At 32.3% G+C, this 21262-nt stretch overlaps 3 protein-coding genes across 3 annotated transcripts in view; all 3 read right to left on the bottom strand.

Annotated features, from left to right (window-relative positions):
* Positions 1-21262, bottom strand: part of LOC139501381 (protein mono-ADP-ribosyltransferase PARP12-like) — a 275921-nt gene that overhangs the window by 207966 nt on the left and 46693 nt on the right. The gene's annotated exons all lie outside the window — the stretch shown is intronic.
* Positions 593-7178, bottom strand: LOC139501287 (uncharacterized). The gene is made up of 5 exons (XM_071290324.1): positions 4115-7178; positions 3354-3512; positions 2300-2422; positions 1494-1605; positions 593-754 (listed from the first exon to the last, which is right to left on the bottom strand). The coding sequence occupies exons 1-5, from the start codon at positions 5757-5759 to the stop codon at positions 655-657; spliced, it is 2139 nt and encodes a 712-aa protein (XP_071146425.1). The 5' UTR covers positions 5760-7178; the 3' UTR covers positions 593-654.
* On the bottom strand, positions 5873-20849 carry LOC139500390 (uncharacterized). The gene is made up of 12 exons (XM_071289132.1): positions 20771-20849; positions 18391-18489; positions 17178-17300; positions 16787-16909; positions 15808-15930; positions 14971-15090; positions 13177-13290; positions 12340-12462; positions 10941-11838; positions 9040-9163; positions 8152-8311; positions 5873-7221 (listed from the first exon to the last, which is right to left on the bottom strand). The coding sequence occupies exons 2-12, from the start codon at positions 18419-18421 to the stop codon at positions 5873-5875; spliced, it is 3288 nt and encodes a 1095-aa protein (XP_071145233.1). The 5' UTR covers positions 18422-18489; positions 20771-20849.

The raw sequence follows: 21262 nt of genomic DNA, 5'->3' as shown, positions 1-21262 counted from the left end.
GTGAATATACAATGAACGAATAAATTTGACACATGACACAATGTAAATACAAATTCAATAACATAATGGGTGAGATAATAAACAACTTCAGAAAATCAATCATATGCTTAAATGAATGCTGCCATAAACATGATATAACGATGTTATGTCCATAGGTAAATGGAAATAATTTTGTAGAGTAATGGGCAACGGAAATGTTTTTTTACAAAACAAATAATTTTGGTGTTCACAGTACGAGTGCATAATTATAGTTGAACAAAACATCAGCAATATATTATCTTAGCTGTGTTTGACAAAACTAAATGCTCTTCAAATTCTTACTATATTTGGCCCTGAACATTTTGAATTCGACTGTCTGGAGGACGAAATGCGTGTGTTGCATTCATTATGTAATCCTGGTATATATGATGAGTTTATTTGTCAACACGGGCAATGAAAGATCTAGACATATTTTGCACACCTTCTGGGAAATGTAAGGTTTTGCTGGTCTGTCAATTGTTTTTTTTATTATGATTCCAGCATATTTAAGTAGACAAACGAGCGTCTGGCGGAAAAATAATAAGTCTGATGTCATATTATTTATTACTAGTACTTAATTGCAGTCATTATTATTCAGAATAAAATGATCAATACAGAGAAAGCGTCATACGTAATCTACTGTTTAGCATTTTTTGCACCTGTACTGTCTCCATACATTTTATTGTGCTCAGAATGCTGCATAGCTGTCAAGGTCTGTTTCTTTGAATTCGATGGTCTAGAAATACAAAATGGAATAATGAATATTTATAAGAATTTAAAAAAATCTACTAAGAACTTGTTGTTGAACTGTACCATATATAATCAATTTTATTTTCTAGATGAGTATTATTATGTGGTTGTTCAATTTCACTCAATTTCACTCATTGGCAATTAAAGAAATAATTTATAAATTAGTAATGAAATACTGTAGAAAAGATAAGCACACGAAAACTCACGAAAGACTAATGTTTGGAATGTCAAATTTTGACCGGTCTTAGTGTCTAGCCTTAAAAAAATGAAATTTGATTTTATGGTTTTATTGGGTGCCTGTCATAAAAGTGCAAAATGAAAAAAATGTAACGGAAAGATACGAAACTATACGGACCTTAAATTGATATTTGAATTTTTATAGTTTACTTTTGAAAACCACACTATAAATTTGAAATATGTTTAAGCTGCTATGTATAGGTCAATCAATAGGTGTCGAAAAATATCGAAAATTTCTTTTAAAACCATCGACTAGTTGTTGAAGACTTTGCGTATTAGAAATAACCAGATATATACAATATATTTATACAAAAGTTTTTGTTTTGTCGAATAGATGCAGGACTTCTTACAAATTTATTTCAATGTGACACGCAAATTTGAATAAAGTTTAGAGGCTTCTCAAGTTATACTTTAAAAGTATAAATTCGTGCTATGTAAAAAAAAACGAATTTGTACCATTCCTTTGACTTACTACGGTTTCTCCTTACCTGAATTTTAAGTACAACTTAAATTTCACCACAACAATCAGAACACCAATGATGATAGCCAATCCAGTGACAACACCAGCCACAACTATGACAGCTAAATTTCCATTACTATCTATTAAACAGTCAATTAAAAAATGATAACATCTTTCAAATCAGGAATTTAAAAAATGATCTTAAGTCATTACAAGAGTGTTTTTATATTTCAAATCGGTTACCTTAAATAATTTTGAAAATATTTCGTCCTTTAAACTGTTTAATTTAATACATTTATAAATTCCACAAGGCCATATACATTCTTTTCCCGTATTTCTATCATTTTCGGATTGAATCGTGATAAACAGATGCGTCTTTCTTAATCCAAGCTAGCATTTCTTTTTTTTAGTTTTGTTTATTATAAGGTTTCAGCAAAACCTTCCACGCTCATCACAAAAGAATTATATACACCAGCTTCTTCTATATGATTCAATGACTTAATCTTTGCATTGTTTATTTGTGCAGATAAAGTGAAAATACGGTTCATAGATTAGACTGTGTGTTGATGAGAAAGTTTGTTCGGTGAACCCTTAAATATGGTATGTACTTTCTAAAATATTACAGAAATGAGCCAAATTTCTTTATGGACACAAAAGTTGAAACGTCATTTTTATGAGGTCAATAGATATGCCAATATGAAGTAAGAAGGTTATTTCTGTTATTAAAAACATGAATGGTTAAACTTACTATCGATTTCAACTCCACGTATTTTATCAAAATTGCAGATATTATCTTATTATATATGATACTTTTTATCATGATAAATACATTACCTGTACATGTTTTGCCATCTGAATTCAAGGAAGATCCACTCGAACATCCACAGACGTATGTCCCATTAGTATTAATACATTTGTGCTCGCATAAGGATTGTGTGCTCTGACATTCGTCAACATCTGAAGTGGGGAAAATTAAAATCAAGGACATAAATGCAAATAAGAGAGAAAACAGAAATGAAAATGTGAAAGTATTTATACATATATTGTGTGTATGCGATTACAATTTTTACGCTTATTCTATCAGGTTAGAACTTTACCCAACTTCACAAAAAGGTTGGTTTACAAATGTAAATGAAAAACGTATCATCACATGTACAATATCAACAAATCATACAATGCAGTTTCTTTGTGATTGCCTTTAGCTTTACCCCCAATAATTGTCTGTCGATGTCAAACTTTTTTCTCTCGTATGGTTGAAAAATTGAATAAAAAAAAAATTAAAAAAATGAATCCCATTATATGACAAAATGAAAACTACCTTACTAAGCATTGACCGCTGCTTGAACTATTTTATTCAAGTGAGACATCGGTTAATTGTGGGGTAGATTCTTCTTACTCTTCCAGAACATAAGTTTTAGAGTATTACTACACTTCTGACATTCGGTAATGTTCAAGTTGCTGCATTGTTACTTTTGTGTGGTGTGCTTCTGTTTAAGGTCTTTTATTTTTTAAGTCATGTCTGTATTTATGTAAAATATCTTTTGTCATTGTCATTTAACTTTTTGCTGTAAAATTAATTAAGAACCAATATTTTAACATATGCCTCTGCTGATGAATGCTTCTCTCCGTGAATATCACCAGCCAGTCAGAACCAACATGGCATCACATTCCAAAAGTCATTGTCTATCAATTGATTACTACGAAGCCCTTTGCATTTGTTTTACTCCATATGTTTTGGCCACATTTAGCGTAGCGTTTTTAAACATTTGAATGTTAATGCTAACATCGTTATTGGTTTTTTGTTCAATGGCATGAGCGCCACTGATAAGTCTTTTGTCAACAAAGGGCGCGTACGGCGTACCAAATTATGAGTATCTTATGACGTTACCTTTACAGTCTGACTGCCATTTTGATCCCTTTTCAAGTGTAAAATATCCAGTGCTGCACTGTAAACAATTCCTTCGATTGTTTTGTGGTTGGTAATGCCCGTAATCGCATGGTAGACATTTGTTGGTAGGTTCATTATAAAAAGTTCCAGGATGGCATTCTACGTAAGAAAACGTTTACATAGATTAAAGAATTAAGAGTTTTTAAAACTTTATACAAATTACTATAACTTCCATACTCGACAACATCAGTATTTTACGTATACAACTACATGTATAATATTATATTAAAAGTCAAATTAGTAATAAAACGAAGAAAACCATGAAAACAAAGAAATCGGTACAATACTATAGGTATAACTATATTGATGGCCTGAGTAAAGGCTTAATGACAGGTACATTATACTTTATTTTACTCGTGTAGTAGTCCACTTAAAGATACGCATTGTTCCGTATATATTGCTTGAACTAATATGAACACCACGACGGATGTCATATGTGAAGCAACATCTGTTAACCCTTTTGGAGCGCTTGACATCACCCAAGATTTTGGTGGGGTTCGTACTGCTTTGTCTTTGTCTTTGATTTTTGTATTTTGTGTTTGTTTACTGTTGTTTGTCTTTTGGTCTTTCTCTTATTTTTTCCATGGCAATGTACGTTAATTTCTGTCTTTGGACAATAATACAAAAAAGGTGGGGAGATATTATTCGTAGAAAAATTACTCTCAAGAAATATTTTAAGAAATAATTTTGCTCTAATTTACCTGTTACGAAGACTGCAGCCGATTTTGATAAGACTGACGTCACAACATTTTCAGCTTCACATCTATACCTTCCTTCTTGGATTGAAATAACGTTATTCAGAATAAGATTTTCTTTACTATTTTCAGGTAATAAGACGTCATTATGGTACCATCGAATTAAAGGATGTGGATTTCCCGTGACATTGCACAACATATGAACAGAAGAACCGGTTAACACACTCTGGTCTTTCAATTGTGCTGTAAAGTTTGGAGCTGTTGAACAAAACACGTTAGATTCATTTAGTTTATATAAATGACCAAGAATTTGGCTTGCCAATCTGTACGAATCTCTTACTGATCTGGTCGTATTTTGAATGATATCTTTAATTTGGTCTTCCACTGATAATATTATATCTCTACTTGTTTCTACGCCTTGCACAGACTGGTTTGTAAAAATGTCGTACAGTTGTGATAAAGCGAGTAGCATGCAATCTTCTAAGCCAACGCATTCTGATTCTCCAAAATATCCTTGTGAATGGTTTATCATTCCAAATGTCCACTGTTCTATAACTGAAATTGATTCTGCATCTTTTAGTTGTTGATTAAGTAGTTCAGCAGCAAATTGTGAAGAATTTGTGATTTGGGTCAAATTAGGATCATTTTCTGTATTGTTCAGAGTATTGTTTAGTGCTTCATGTAAATCTTCTAATGTCAAATTAAATTCTTTAAACGCATATTCTGGATTTATACCAAGCGATTCCAATGACAAGTTTTGTTTTAAAATGTCCGTCGTATTAGAATCATCAAGGGAAATTTTAAAATGATCGACATTTTCAATGGCGGTTGCAGATTCGTTGGTCATAGAAACCAAAGTTTCTGTAGCTTCACTTAGAAATGAGTGCAGACGTATGAATGAAAGACAGCTGTGTCGAAAATACTCAATACGATTTTGAAATTCTGGTATGTTTTTAGAAAATGAATGGCTTGAACTATTTGCATAATATGTTTTGTAATCAATGGTAGCCGACTTATTTGTAGAGGCTCTTTTATAAAGATGCAAAATATGGTGAATATTAGCCATGGTCTGGTAGGAGACATCCCTCTTTTTACGTTTACCAATTGAACCTCCAAGTATGTCTAATAATGAAGCAACTGTGGATTTGGCCATTCTTAACATACTTATCAAAGGATGTCTGAAATCGTATTCAAAGCTCAGTGTATGCCAATTGAGGCCAAAAGCTTTTACTTGACAGGAAACTTCAAAAGTCGGCCTATCTGAAGTTGAGAGCTCTAATTCAAACTTACATTTTCGTACGTCTAGCAGAGATTGCAGTCCATAGCGAATAATCAAATCAAAGACATGCAAAGCTGCGCCTAGAATAAATTTTATTGTTTCCAGTCCAACTTTTGCAATTTCAAGAGAACCTTTTACTATTTCCAATCCAAATTTAGCTACTTCAAGGACACCTTCTGCGAGTAACAAGACAACTCTTGATTTATCTACAACAAACTGAGCGGCTGATACAAGAGCTTTTGCCGCATCAAAAGCAAGCATTGGAATTCGAACAAATATTTTTGCAGCTTCTAACGCTGCATACGCTATTGCTCTTACAGCAAAACATGCAATATTAGCAAGATTACAAAGAACATCTGGAAGCCTAATCATACAGTTAGTTAACTTTAGACACGAATATCTTTTCCCCCACCAACCTCTACATGTTGCCCACTTCAATCCGGGTACACATATCCCAGGACAATCCCGGATTTTGCACAGATAATCTATATTTTCTGAGCTCTATTTAGTACTTCTAGTGCTTTTTCAAATGGAACCTTAGCTGCTTCTAATTTTACTTTTGCTTTATCCATAGATGTTACTGCAGAATCAAACGCACCATTCAATTTTCTCACTTCATTCTGTGCAAATGAAAGTTTATCTTGTGCACGTGATAAAGAAACTTGGGCATCATTTAGTTTGTCTTTTGCAAAATTGAGCCTTTTGTTTGCCTCCTCACCTATGTTTTTAGTTATTCGTCGTAATCCGTCCAGATAACTACCCCCGAAATCATTTTCCCCTTGTTTAGCAAGAAATTCACCAGTAACAGCAAATGTTAAATCGTACCAGTCTTTATCCAATGGAGAAACCATTGTTAGTCTTGCAAAAAAGACATTCCATAAGCTTCCTTCGAGTTCGATCTTCATTTTGTTTTCACTAATAGTGATTTCTGTAGTACGCTTTATACCAAACACATCGACATATAAACTATATTGTAAAACATACTTGAAACTAGTAATACTGAAAGCTATTCTTATGGTACTTCCCACTTCACTTGTAAAAAAATAACCAAGCTTAATTCCTAATGTTACTTTCCCAAGAAATTTTACAGATGGTTCTCCCTTCAGCAGCTCGTACACTTTCTGAAACTGACTGCATTCACCTAATCTATCAACAGAATACACCATTTCAATATCCACTCGTCCAAAACGCAACTTCATCAGGTTCAAGTCAACTGAAAATTTTATTCCGAACCCTGAATGCTTGGTTATTAGAGTAAATATCTGGTTTCTGGCTTTTGAAATTAAAATGTCAATTTTATACCCTATTATGGATTCTTCATTCTCAATAAATCGCGAAATATTTCTCGCTACAAATGATTTATTATATTCTAAAAGGTCCAAAATGTCTTGTCCTTTTTTCTTTAAATCCTCTTTAAATGATTTCCAAATGTTTCCAATCGCTTCAACGATGAGCTTCATATCATTTGATTCATGTACAGTTGTCAACATTTGATTAAAAGAAAACAACTCATTTTTCAATTCTTTTAGTGATAATAGTACATCATCTGCAAGGTCTTGTCCCATTTCATTGATAATTTCGGTAACTGCATTTCTAAATCTTGTCAGCAGCGCGGATAGATTAACTATATCATTTGCAATATCGATTTTATTGTTGTTACTTGTGGAACTATTGTTGGTATCTGTAACAATGAAAGCGTGCATTCGGCCATTTGCATTGAAATCCCAGTCCTTTATTATTGGAATATCCTTGAACGGATTAACATTGATCATAAAAGAAACAAAAATACCCTCTGGATTTGCTGCTGCTCCACACCATACTCTTTCTTTATTTCCTATAAGAAAGTTGCCTTTAAGTATATTTTTTTTTCAAATAAGGATGGAATTATCAAAGATTCAAGGTAGGTTAGCAAATGTTTTTTTTTTCTCTTTTATTTATGCTATTGTATGCATCTGGATATCTACCAACGATGAGATATGCTTTTGAGTTTCAAATAATATTTCATGTTACGTTACCATCAAAAGATTAAAGATAAGCATGGCTCTATTTATTTTGTTTAATTGTATATTTTATCTCCATTCTTACTTTAAATCCATAAATGGTGTCCGTATCATTTTGGTCAAGATCGGTTATTTGAGTCTTTTTACACTTTTGCCATTTGTAGTTTCTGTAAAGTGCCAATCTTATGAGTCCAGTCCATTTAGATGATTTTTACAGTTGTTTTTTTTTCTTATTGTTATATTCAGATTCCACAACTGCAACAAGTGTATTACGATATTTCTCCACTTAAGACAGTTGAATTTTTTAAATAATTAAAATTTAACTGCTGAGAGTGGAGATGAAATATCGTAAGACACGAGTTAAAGCGGTGGAATTTGTTTCTCTTATAACTTTTATCCTTCCTTTTCAAAGATTTGAGGAAAGTTGTGTACTTTTGATGTGAGATCAGGAATGGTCGCCTTTTTCATGACGTCACAATAAATAAAATTCGGGAGAAAACAAGAAATTTAACGTCACAATTAAATATCAACCAATCATTTGCCGAGAACAGATTTTTCACTAGTGAGAAGAAATATTTTTCTCACACCGGTCTGGAAATGTGAAAATAGCACAAAAATTAGAGAAAGGAGTCATGACATCATGTGCTAATTGGAGATTAACTAGTAACATTTTTTTTGTATATGACTAAATTCCATCAAATTATTAACTCTCTGTCATTATTGTAAAACATTGAAAATTACACAAACATATCTGTTATTGTTACCTCCTACTGAAAAGTATACGTCAAGACTAGCTGTAACTATGTCTTTAAAGTAAATCACAATTTCTTGGTTGAATAATTTGAACTTTAGCGATGGTGTTACAGAAAAGTCTTTGACCTCCACCAAGCCAGCCCATTCCTCGATGAAAATACCAGTGAAAAGCTTGTAAAGAAGCAAATATATTGTCAATAATATGTAGTATGAAGTACTGTTTATTAACATATAAACGCTCTTGCTTTGGGTGGAAGGAAATGCTAGTACGAATACTAAACAATAATGTACATGATATAGTAGACAACAAAAATGTAATATTTGGGTTTTATCTACCAACACCGAACTTGGTACTTGATATGCAGATGCAGGATTTTTAGAAGCTTAAAATTACGCAGCAAAACAATTTCTATAGGTGCATCTATATAAATAATAAACATGTAGCCGTTAAAAAGGAATTAAATCGCGACTGATCGGAAAATTTGTTATACAATTAAATTCAGCTTGACGATTTTTGATACTCTTTCGGAAATGTTCCTATATGTGCATCAATGTGAAGGTCGCACATGCTTGCGGAAAATAGAAGGTAGATAAAGGACGGATCTGAAAATGTGTTTACCGACTAAACTCCTTAATATAAAGCTTGGTACCAATAATCATCATTATCTGGCGTGTAGATGTTCAGATTCATCCAATAAAAGACAATCTTCGTATTGGTTATTGATTCATATGTGCAGGTATTGTTAATCCTTGTCCGATAAAACAAATAAAATAGAAAGAACAGGGTATCAAATGGGCATGACGTTGTCACACTCCGAATGTACAAACTGAATTGGTGATCGCTATAACTCCCACTTGGTCAGAGGGGATAATAAAACATTGTATTTATCATAATTTACCGTTTGTAAACTTGGTGTTGAAAGTAATATTTGTGCAGTGCAGGTAAAATCAAGGCTAAATATATCGATTTCCAATTTGTAATCGACATAACTCTGTAGCCAGACATTTGCAAATTTGAACACACTGCAAATAATGTAAAATAGGAACAATTAAACAAACATGAGTTGAATCATAGAAATAGCAGGACTAACAGACAAAATATTGGTATGATCATATTTATTTTTCGTTTATTGTTTTGAACATAATTCCGGACGTTAGGTTTCCTATTTTAATCGTTTAAATTGATTTACATTTGTTATTTCGGGGCCTTTATAGCATACTATGCGTTATTGGTTTTGCCTATTGTTGAAGGCTGTACTGTGACCTGTAGTTGCTAACCTCCTCTATGTCCTTTGTTATCTAGTGGAGAGTTGTCTCATCGGCAAACATATCATATCTTTTTATATCGAGTAACACTGATATATCAATTATTTCCTATATCTGAACAACTAGAGGCTCTTAAGAGCCTGTGTCGCTTGGTCTATGTGAATATTCAACAAAAGACACAGATGGATTAATGACAAAATTGTGTTTTGGTGATGATGATGTGTTTGTAGATCTTACTTTACTGAACATTCTTGCTACTTACAATTATCTTCATTTTTAATGACCTTGGCCCATTAGTTACAGAGAAAAATATTTTGTTAAAAATTTACAAAAATTTACAAAATTTATGAAAATTGTTAAAAATCAACTGTAGAGGGCTGTGACTCCTTTAGGGGTCAACTGACCATTTTTGTCATGTTGATTTATTTGTAGATCTGACTTTGCTGCTGTTTACATTTTATCTCTATTTATAATAATATTCAAGATATTAACCAAAAACTGCAAAATTTCCTTAAAATTGCCAATTCAGGGACAGCAACCAAACAACCGATTGTCCAATTTGTCTGACAATTTCAGGTCAGCTAGATCTTGACTTGATAAACAAATTAACACCTTTTCAGATTTGCTCTAAATGCCTCGGTTTCAGAGTTATAAGCCAAAATCTACATTTTACCCCAATGTTCTATTTTTAGCCATGGCGGCCATCTTGGTTGGTTGGCCGGGTCACGCCACACATTTTTTAAACTAGATACCCAATGATGATAGTGGCTAAGTTTGATTAAATTTGGCACAGTAGTTTCAGAGGAGAAGATTTTTGTAAAAGTTAACGACGACGGACGACGGATGCCAAGTGATGAGAAAAGCTCACTTGGCCTTTTAGGCCAGTTGAGCTAAAAAGGGAGAATGCAGACTTTAGTTTATATTTTTTCTTTGAATATGAACTTGGCGTTTTCCATTTGATATACGGTGTTTGTTAAAGTGATATTCGATTCAGTTTTATATTGGGTGTCGATCGACCCAGTATTCGATCAGATCTTCTTATTTGATACACGTTTTGATTCTGAGAGAGGATGACATTCCTATTAATAAAATTTGAAACGGCTACGACAAAGTCAAATTACATGTTGCAATAAAATTACCGGTTCAATGGGGATTTGAGCAATCAAAATTGATGGTAGAGAATAAATATGATATCATTTTATTTGATAGCCTCGAATAAAATAGCCATGAAATTGTAGTAAATTTGATTAAACCAACCAAGATTTACTCAAAATATGATTGTCTAACACACAAGTATTTTGCTTCAAGGTCATATCATATTCAATAACAATGACTTACTTGCTAACAAAAATATTGGGCCATGCTTTTGTTTTTTTTATTTCATAAAAGCATTCATCAAACGATTTGTTCATTTTGCTTAAAGACTGAGTAAATGATTTCGGAGAAAAACAATTACATATTCCTTGCGTTTATTTTATTATATTATTTTCTTTTGAGATACAGAGTAAAACGTATAAAGATATATTATGCTTACGGGTATTGAATGAAGTTATCCCCATTCCACACCTCAACATGAGTACGTCTGTCTTGCACATTGATTTGTTTTGACAAAGAAAGTCCCATTCCAACTGGACGAAATTTAACACCGTACTGTGAGTAAAGTGACTTAAAAAATTCAAATTTCTGTAACAGATCTTCCGATTCTGGTGGTACGATAAGGAATGCAGTTCCTCCATTATCCTGGCAAATGTCTAATATCAAGCAAAATTTCTGACCGGAGATCGACTCTGGAATAGTTATTTTATTTTCAAAGATGGTCATTGCCACATTTGTTCCAAACCGAAATAAACTATACTTATTGTTTTTAAGGACAGGAGCTCCTTTACATTCCGTCTTTGAATCTATGTCCCTTCCATAGAACAAATCAGTCTTCAGATCGGTCACAGAAAACCCAACTGTTCCATTGTTAGTAAATTGAAGCCAGTTAGGGAGTAATTCTGTCATGCTTTCAAATACCGTCGGTAAAAAAGCACCAACTAGCTGGTGTACATCTTTTGGAGTAATCTCAAAATAAAAACAGTTGTTGGTCCGATTATTTGCTAACTTTTTGCCATGGTTTTCTCCATACTTCAATGAGCCATACTTAAGTTCAAAATTTGAATCCAAGGAAATAACCTCTACTCCAGATACCGAAACAGGCAATGCAAGATCGCCTGATTCAAGAAAAACCACACCAAACGTGTAGAAAATACTGGAGTTGGAAAGGAGTTGGTACCAAGCATATGTGGAAGATAGAATTAAATTTCTGGCAGACCCAGAGTCTTCACACGTGGCAATTTCTAAGATTGCACAACCCTTAGGAAGGAGGCGTCTAGCTATCTTATGGATTTCAAAAACTGTTTGTCCTCTATTTTCATCGTTCGTTTCATTTCCTGGTTCAATAAAAAATTAATAATTAAGATGTTTATGTAGTCGAAACAATTTTTCCGGTGTAATGCCAATTTTTAAAGAAACGGAAGTCACGTGATTGTACCTTTACAACACTTTCTTGATTAATTTATGGTTGTTTCTGTTTAACAGTTTAAATTAAAAAGTCCCTAACTTTTTGATAGTTCAAAAAAAGTTAAATAAAAGGATCGGTTTTGTATTTAAAAGTACAAAAATACATTACTATTATCATTAGTAGTAGTGGAAGTTGTAGTGGAAAGCACTATGTGCGATAATGAATGACATTTGCGTATAATTATTCTAAGATATTTTTAATTTTAGTGTAAAGTATTGATGTAAACTAAGATGCTTCAAAACTTGATTTCGTCCCCTATCGGGCCAATCTATTTCAAGGAGAAAAGTGTTAATTGTTCTTTTCTAAAACAAAACGTTGCATTCATAACAATATAATCAACAAAGCCAAGAAAGAATGTGTTTGCTCCTACCTTTACAGGCAAAACCGTTTTCTGCTAATATGGCATCCCCACCACAGTTACAATGATATGATCCTATCGTATTTACACAAATGTCCTCACATCCACCGTTTACAAACACACATTCATTGATATCTACAAATGATATTTGCATGGCTTCAAATATCTCAAAATATACTAGTAAATTCATAAATCATACTTTTTTAATCTCTTCATAAATCTTGAAAGAGATTAAAAAATAGTTGACAACTCATTCTTATCCAATGGAAATACGTATATTACTTTCAAATTATTCGTTCACAGTGTTAAACTGTTAACCTTGTAGTTTTTAAAGAAAGGATTATTTCTTACATGTATCGCATCCAAATATTTTGGCCCTATCAACATCATCGCCGTATCAAAAAGAAGGCGTTATCCCGATTGTATTATATTATTATTAAATGTTCTTACAGTTTTCTTGTCATAATGTACAGTCAACTTTCTAAAACCAAATTCTTGTATTTATGAAATAGTTTAGGAAACGTTTAAAGTAAGATGTGATTAAGAAATCACTGACCTTATAATTAACCAGTGAAACATAGATTACGTACATTTGTATCGATAACGTCATTTCAGACACTGGCATCACCGTAAAAAAATAGCAAAAGGGAACGAAAAAAATAATCCCTTTGGTGTCTGACATTTCATTTTAAATTCATATGTGCATTTATACTGTATTGATAAGATTCTCTACTCCTTTTGATATTCTCGTTCCGTTCTTTTTTAAATCGTTATGTACGGTGATAAAATAGATAAATGTCATTTTATAATTAAACAAAGGAAAATAGATGCTTATAGCTAGATTAGTACCTTTTGCACAATGGTTGCCTTCAAATCCTGCAGCACATTTACAACTATAGGAACCCGTATTATCAATGCAGCTTCCACCATTTAGACAGTGAACGTCAATGCAATTGTCTTTGTCTACATAGCATCATAATATGTTAAACATATCAAGGCTAGATCATTATTATCCTACACATTAGTTGTTGTAGTGTTATTCTAATTTTTTATTTATTCATTATTGAATTTGTTTCTTTTTTTCAGTGAATCTGCAGTAAACAAATTGGCAGTTGAAGGCGGTTCTAAACACCTATACTAAAATGAATTATTGTTTATTTCTCATAAGATTAAGATAAACTTTTTACTCTTATCCTTTGACAAAAATATGATAATAAAACGTAAAAAACTCAATTTATCGGAAAAAGACAGTTTGACACACACCAATTTTGATCGTTGAGAAACTTACTATTTCCGTAGTCCCTATAGAACGTGATTGAAAAGTTTAGCTGATTTTCAAAGTTATATACCGGTATTGGTACATACGACGTTAACAGAATACAAAACATCTGTACTGTTTTTACTTAGTTTTCATTGTACGATCACTGTCAATATAAATTTCCTTCAAATATATAGTGGATAGATTTATCCTAAATTTATCTAAGAAGAGGTATATGCACCGACAGTATTATGTAAATTGTCACTTTGAAATCAAACATACTCTCCATTAAAGAAAGCCATGATGTCTCAGAATCTGACTGAGAGAAGAACTTAAACGTTGCGGCCCCGTTGTTATTATGAATGATTGAATGAATGAATGGTTTATTATAGTTCAACCTGTATATACACAATAGAAACATATAATAACAATATTACAATAAAGTCAGCCAAATAGGCTTACGATGCACTGACAAATTAAAAGTCAATTATTTTGTATAATAGAAAACAAATAGTTTTGGAAGAATGTCTAAATTATTAGAAATTTCAACAGTTTAGTTAAATAGTTAAAGAATTTCTCTTCTGATACGATCACAGTCCAATATAAAGTTCGCTATACATTTATTATTGTTAGATAACAGTTCATTTAGGGCGGCATTTGGAAGAAGTTCATGTATGCGTAGATGATAAGCAGGATCTGATGATACTGCAGTAAATAGTTCATTTCTCAAAACCGAGTAACGATCACAGTATAATATGAAGTGTTGCTCATCTTCAATAGACCCAGACTTGCATATTTTACATACTCCTTGTTCGATTGGAATGTTTTCATAGCGTCCCCGTTCGACTACTAGTGGGAAAGTACCACAGCGACAGTAACAGTGTTGTCATACATTTTCGTGAATATGTCGTGGTCCACATTACCCATATCAAAGAATTTAGATATCGGTGATTCCAATGATCTACTACCTTTATAAAATTTGAATCCTTACTATCATACCAGTTCAAGTAGGTCAATGTTTTTATTGAACCTACGAGATTGGAGTTAAAACGAAACCGTTCTTTGAATAAATATTCAACTAAATATAATGCTCAATTAAAATGAATACTCGTTTCAGAAGTTTCTTTCCAAATCTTTGTCATAAATAAAGGCAGTAGTATACCGCTGTTCAAAACTAGTAAATCTGTGGACAAAAAACAATCTATTGGACATATAATCGGTGAAGCGTGAAACAGCCTAAAACACGCTTTTGTATTATTCCCCTACCTATGTCCGGTTATGATATGAGTATTTTAAAAGTTTATTATGTCAAGAATATCATCAACTGTATCAAATATCAATAAAAATTGGAAATACGTAAATAAAAGCAAACAAATTTGTTATACCGTGGCATGAAAATCCATCGCTGCCAAGTTGAAACCCGCTTCTGCAGCTACATGTATATGACCCAATGATGTTCTTGCATTCGTGAGCACATCTTGAGTTCGACTGACACTCGTCAATATCTAAAACAAAAGACATATGGAATTGCTATAATATTCATCCAGCGAGATTTGAGAATGGAAATGGGGAATTGTGTCAATTAGACAACATTCCTCACAATAAGCAGAAAACAACTGAAAGTCACAATGGGATTTCTACATAGCAGGAAAATCTAGCTTGCCCCTAAACAAAATGTGTACTAGTTCGATGAAAATGAACGTCACACCAAACTTCAAATCATATACACGAACAACAAATAAAAAACGTACAAACTAACAAAGGCTAAGGGATCTTTGAACAGGCGCAATATCGCGGCGGAGTTGAACATGTTTTGTTAGATCTCAATCAACTCCCTATACATCTAACCAATGTAGAATAAACAAACTCAAAACATACCGCACATTGAAAGTTTGTTTAAGAGAAATTCGTGTCCGATGTCAGATTACCTTATTACGTAACAAAACAAACTAGGCAAATGAAAATAAAACATACATTTACAGGGGACTACTAGCAGTTACTGACATGCCAGCTCCAGACCTCATTTCATATAATTGAAAGATTATGTCGTCATAAAATGAAAGGCATATATGTATTTATTCCAAAAATAAATAAAAGCGTTAATGGTTTGTAATCAAATTGGTTGATTTTTTTATGTGTAATGTTGTCGTTATTTGTACTACGGCTGTGACGATAAAGTACAAACTCTTTTTAAATTATCTAGATTATTGATTAACTCTTACCTGAGCAGGATTTTCCATCATCTTGTAGCTTAAAGCCGGGAGAACATTCACAATGATGAGATTCATAATCGTTCACACAAATTTGACTGCAACCTCCATTACTAAATATGCATTCATTTTTATCTGAAATTTAAAAAGCAATCCAAGAGAAATAACCTCTTGCTATTTTTTATGTCCTATTTGGTATTATAGTTCCTCAACAGTTTTACTTCTTGTACATCATTGGGTTTCAATTATTCGGCTTGAGCATTCCTGACGTAGGTAAATCTGGAAATACGCTTCGGACGCATACAATTTATAACGTGCTCTTTTCAATTTTTGACCAATCAATACTGAGCGGATAAGTATGCACCAAGATAGATATCAGGGCTATAAGAAAGTTGTGTCCTGACATTAGCAATAGGAGAATTGTTTGGTAGTAGGGCTTTATGCATTAACTCATTGTTTTGATATTTTAAATTTAGGTTATTTCTATCGATACATTTCAATTTAAGTAAACTGGATATCCCACCAATACGGAAATCGTCGAACATCCAACTGGCAGCATGGCGGCAGACCATTTGGAGGCTAATTGAAACGATTTATTTATATAAAAATAAGGAGACTGCTAATGATACAACTATCAACATCAGTTCTTTTTAAGTACCCTTTGTCTTTAAATGGCGGCCAGAGTATTTTGACGGATGCATCCCGATAATTACCAGGAGGGAACTGTTAGCCTTGAAAGTAGCTTGCAATCATAGACAACTTAATGGTGTGATAAGGATAATCCTTTTTCAAGAAAACCTGACGTAAAAGATAGAAAATAATAAAGTGTATAATTGGTCAATTAACATCCAGAATGACGAAACAATGAATAAATAATTGTACGATAAATGTTTGTTGATTATCCGACAGTTTGACATGTTATATTAGTATTGCAGATTGTGTCATATGTCAATATAAGGAATAACAGTTGCAGAAAAGCTTTAAAGAATACCTGTGCATGTTTTGCCATCGTTTAGTAGTACAAAACCGTCTCTACATCTACAATGAAACGAACCATTGGTATTTCTGCAAATTTGTTCACAATCACCATTTTTATTTAGACATTCGTTGATATCTGTAAATAAACATTGTATGCTTTATGTTACCCTCTGAGAATGAACTCTTTAAAAACATTAATTCATGAAAACAGGCATCTCAGTAGTCCACTCTGTAGAATGAATTTTTATATTTTATATTACCATTTACTGCTTAATGCCTGTCATTTGAGTAAGACATTTAATGTTACCTATATGTGCGAGTTTGGTGTTATGATAAACAATTACATAATCTGCGTCAATCTGTTCGATTCTATAATGTAAACGAATCTCTGTAATGATACATACCAATGCACGTTTTGTTGTCATTTTGAAGCAGATATCCTCTGTCACACGAACACTCAAATGAACCATGGCTATTTGCACAATTTTGTTCGCATCCTCCATTTTGTAGAGTGCACTCGTCTATATCTAAAAATATTTGTTTTATTATCTAAGCATACTGGAGGTGTTTTCTTAGCAGTTTTATCAAGGTCGAAATAATTTCTTTTAATATGAGTAAACCTTTTGGAAATTAACACATACAGATATTTTCTGGTGACGGACGCATAATGGTAAGCAAAGAGACAAGAGAAAAATACGTTTGTTTTAATTTTGTAATTATATCAGTATATCAGGTTTAAATCAAATACAATGATCCTGAACAGTTATAAAAGATTCAATTATAAATGGTCATTTTCAAATTTATAGATAGTTTTTTTATTTTTTGAAGTGATTTATACATGAAAAGGAGAGCGCATTAGGCAATATCTTTGATAACAAATTTTGTTATAATATTAAGTAAGAATATTGAGCAAGACGTTTGCATTTGCAGACTTTAAAATATGTCTTTTAAACGGAGAATATTTTATTATCATGTTTATTCGTGTTCTAGCAAAATGAGAGAGAAAAGATGAAATACGAAGAAATGATAAAAAAAAGAATTTCTGAGTTCATATCATGATTTAGTCATGCTATTAAAATGTTTTGTCGTAATATTCGGTACGATTTCCTTGATAAAGAGTTAAAACCACGATTGATATAAATTAATAATTGAATGTATTGCTACAACATTCACAACTTCATTTGAAATCGATGAACATTTAATTTATCATTTAGAATAGAAAAAAATACCGAAAAACGAAAAAAGAAACATTAAAAACGTAAAAAAAAATTGATATGCATAGTTCCATTTGATGAATGAAATTTTTACAAACTTGGCGTCATTTTAAATCACTTCCATTTTTTGTTTATATCTAATGTACTACTGTTGATATATATTTTCGGGGGTATCAATTTTCGTGGATTTTGGAAAACTTACATATTCGTGGATATTTAATAAGTGGTTTTTGGTAATGTCTGCATACATTCTTTCAGCAAATCTGTGATTCGTTAAATATCTAAGTTCGTGGTCCCCTTTACCCACGAAATCCATGACATTAAGGAATCATCAGTAGAATATAAATATATTTTCGCATTTACAATTCAATTATCACACACACGATCATCAAAATGTGTTTACCTTTACAATCTGGACTAGCAAATCCTGCCATACATGTACAATTGTTAGGTGTTGTACACGTTCCACCATTCTGGCATGTTGTAGATCCGTTACAGGTAGCTTTAATGACAATTGCAAACATTTCAACACTTTTGCTAAATCAATAAACTTACAATTGCAAACATTTCAACACTTTTGCTAAATCAATAAACTTACATTATTTCTTTTTCATAGTTTTTTTTAACTTGGTTGTAAAAAGACAATCTATGAGATCTAAAAAAGATCTTGACGTGGACCGAAGAAGAAGAGAGAGTGATTGTCTAAAATATCAATAGCAGGACTTAATTACTGACATTTATCAAAAGTTTGAATTTTTGAAATACTTAGGGTTTTCTACCTCAGGAATAGATAACCTTAGCTGTATTTGGCAAAACTTTAAAGGTCACTAATGCTCTTCAACTTGGCACTTTACCATTTCTTTATTCGAGCTTTACTGATGAGTCTTTTCTAGACGAAACGCGCGTCTGGCGTAAATATAAAATTTCAGTTCTAGTATCTATGATGAGTTTAATCATTACGTTATAGGCTCAGATTAAGTCAAACGTATTGTAAATAAATATGTACTGAAATATTCAAGGATTTTTATTGTTCAAATTCATGACATTCAAACATTATTGACAATCTCTTTGAATATTTTAGAACCACTGTATTTCGATTTAATGATATCATGAAATATTTGTTAGTCGTCATATTCCGGTAACAGATATTCTGAAATATTTCAGGACTCCAAAATTATCGGTCTCGTTATATTTTTGTTCTTATTTACTTCGTTTTTTAAAAATACTTAAGATTGTCTACTCCCCCACCACAGGCATAGATCATCTTACATTATAACTTCATGTTTCACTTCAAAGATAACTACGAAATAATTAAAAATTACATAAATACCTATGTTGAACGGAACTATTCAATCGAACTAATAATAAAACTCTAATTCAAATATTGACCTACAGCTAGACATTATAAGTTATATGGTTCGCTACTGACCCCTACGGATCCATAGAGGGTTTGTAAAATCAATAGGGGGAGGCCGGAGGCCGAATTCCCTATGGATTTTATTCACCCTCTATTGATCCACAGGACGTCAGTAGTTAACCGTATAACGAAATTATCGCACGCTGGACTCTTTTTGCTGCGTTTTGTTGAAAAATAATCAATGAAACACAACAACATTAATAGAGGACGTCACCATTACCGCGTCACGACCCCCCTACGTTCTCATAGGGGGCACCACGTGACGGTGTTACACCAATCACAACGTGATAATTTACCTGCGATGCGATAATGACGATGAGGGTGCGTTATGAACAATACTTTACGATATAAGTTTATTGTTTTTAGCTCTGGCATTGTCAGTTAGTTTTCGATATGTTAGTTCGAATGTCACTTGTTGATTTTTTGCCTCTATTTAGACAGTATTTGGAACTTTTGGGTCATCAATGCTCTTCATCTTTGTACCTTTTTATGCCTTCTTAACTAAATTTTTCGAGTTTGACATGAGTTTTAGAACGTCACTAATGACTATTTTGTAAACGAGAAACGCGTCAGACGTATGAAGTTTCAGTTCTGGTATCTTTAATTAGTTTATCTGTACACGAAATGTGCGTCTAGCGTACACAATTTTACTCATGTTATTTATAACGAGTCTATTTTTTCATATTTCAAAATAGTCTTTATACTTAGTGAGCTCAATAATTGATTCCTTGGGGAACTTCTTATTTCAAAGTCATGATATCCTTAGTTATCCTGAATTCATGTTTTCAAATTATGGGTGTCCTAATTTATTTCAGGAGCTATTTCAATACAATATTGACTAAATTCGCGCCTGATACTTATTAGATATACCCAAATTTCAATACATCACTCATTATTCATTATATTTCAAACTTTAACAATGGTTCAGTCATCCTTAATGTCATCATTTTAAATGAGTAATTTTTTTTTTATTAATAAGGTTACAACATTTGCAATGAGAACAGTTGTAATAAATCAGCCATCAAAGACATTTTCTTGGAAAAACTTAAAATACTTTTAAGGTTTTTTGTTCTCGTTTTCGAAAAATACAACTAGGAAATAATGTATTAGTATGTCTTGTCCTTGCTTTGTGACATGTTGAAGCAACATATTTTTCGACAATTTGTCTAATAATACGATATAATCTTATAGTATTCGTATATGTGTTTTATAAGTATCGTGGCATAATATTTACACATGTGCTTCAAGGAAATATTCGATATCAAAAAATAATTTAGTAAATTAAAATCCTTGCATATAGAAGGCATTTATAAAGAAAGAATTCTTATTCTGGAAAATGTTAACAACACTTGTCGAATTAGTTTACCTTGTGTACAATTTTCACCAATATATCCATGGCAACATCGAACGTCTATACAACTGTAATACCCTGTATAGGTTCTGTGCCTATAATGGTAATGTTTAATTTTGTTTAAAAAAAAAATCTCTGTTCCAGCATTTTTAATGCACACGATGAAAATACGCTTTACAAACATATTTTACGATTTCTACAAAGAAATGTCAACTTTTTAAGATGGTAAACATTAAATCATTACTGGGCTCTGACATTGCTCGCATATTTCTAAAAGGGATAGCAGTTTAGTATAGGATATTGACTGGTATTTTCATTTCCATGTTGGTCCATATCTCTGTGTGTCATTAATTTTTTTTTTCAAAATGCCTTGATTTATATACGATGTGTTTTATCACAATAACTATCGCATGAAGGTTAAGTATATAAACTCCGTTTGCAAAATTATATATTAAACATAGCAACAATCCCATTAATTTGCATTAAATCTTCCGCACTTTTTTCAGA

This window comes from Mytilus edulis, chromosome 13 (assembly GCF_963676685.1).
Source record: "Mytilus edulis chromosome 13, xbMytEdul2.2, whole genome shotgun sequence".
In the NCBI taxonomy this organism is placed as follows: domain Eukaryota; kingdom Metazoa; phylum Mollusca; class Bivalvia; order Mytilida; family Mytilidae; genus Mytilus; species Mytilus edulis.
The sequence above is the reverse complement of the archived record's forward strand: the minus strand, read 5'-3'. Positions and strand labels throughout refer to the sequence as shown.

Coding starts and splice junctions, on each gene's coding strand:
- LOC139501287 (XM_071290324.1), bottom strand. CDS start 5,759: ATGATTAGGCTTCCAGATGTTCTTTGTAATCTTGCTAATATTGCATGT. Junction 1,606..2,299: donor AGATGGCAAAACATGTACAG/GTAATGTATTTA, acceptor ACTGTTTAATAG/ATAGTAATGGAAATTTAGCT. Junction 755..1,493: donor AAGTTGTACTTAAAATTCAG/GTAAGGAGAAAC, acceptor TTGTATTTCTAG/ACCATCGAATTCAAAGAAAC.
- LOC139500390 (XM_071289132.1), bottom strand. CDS start 18,421: ATGGCAGGATTTGCTAGTCCAGATTGTAAAG. Junction 17,301..18,390: donor TGCTAGTCCAGATTGTAAAG/GTAAACACATTT, acceptor AAATATTTTTAG/ATATAGACGAGTGCACTCTA. Junction 13,291..14,970: donor CGATGGATTTTCATGCCACG/GTATAACAAATT, acceptor GATGCTATGTAG/ACAAAGACAATTGCATTGAC.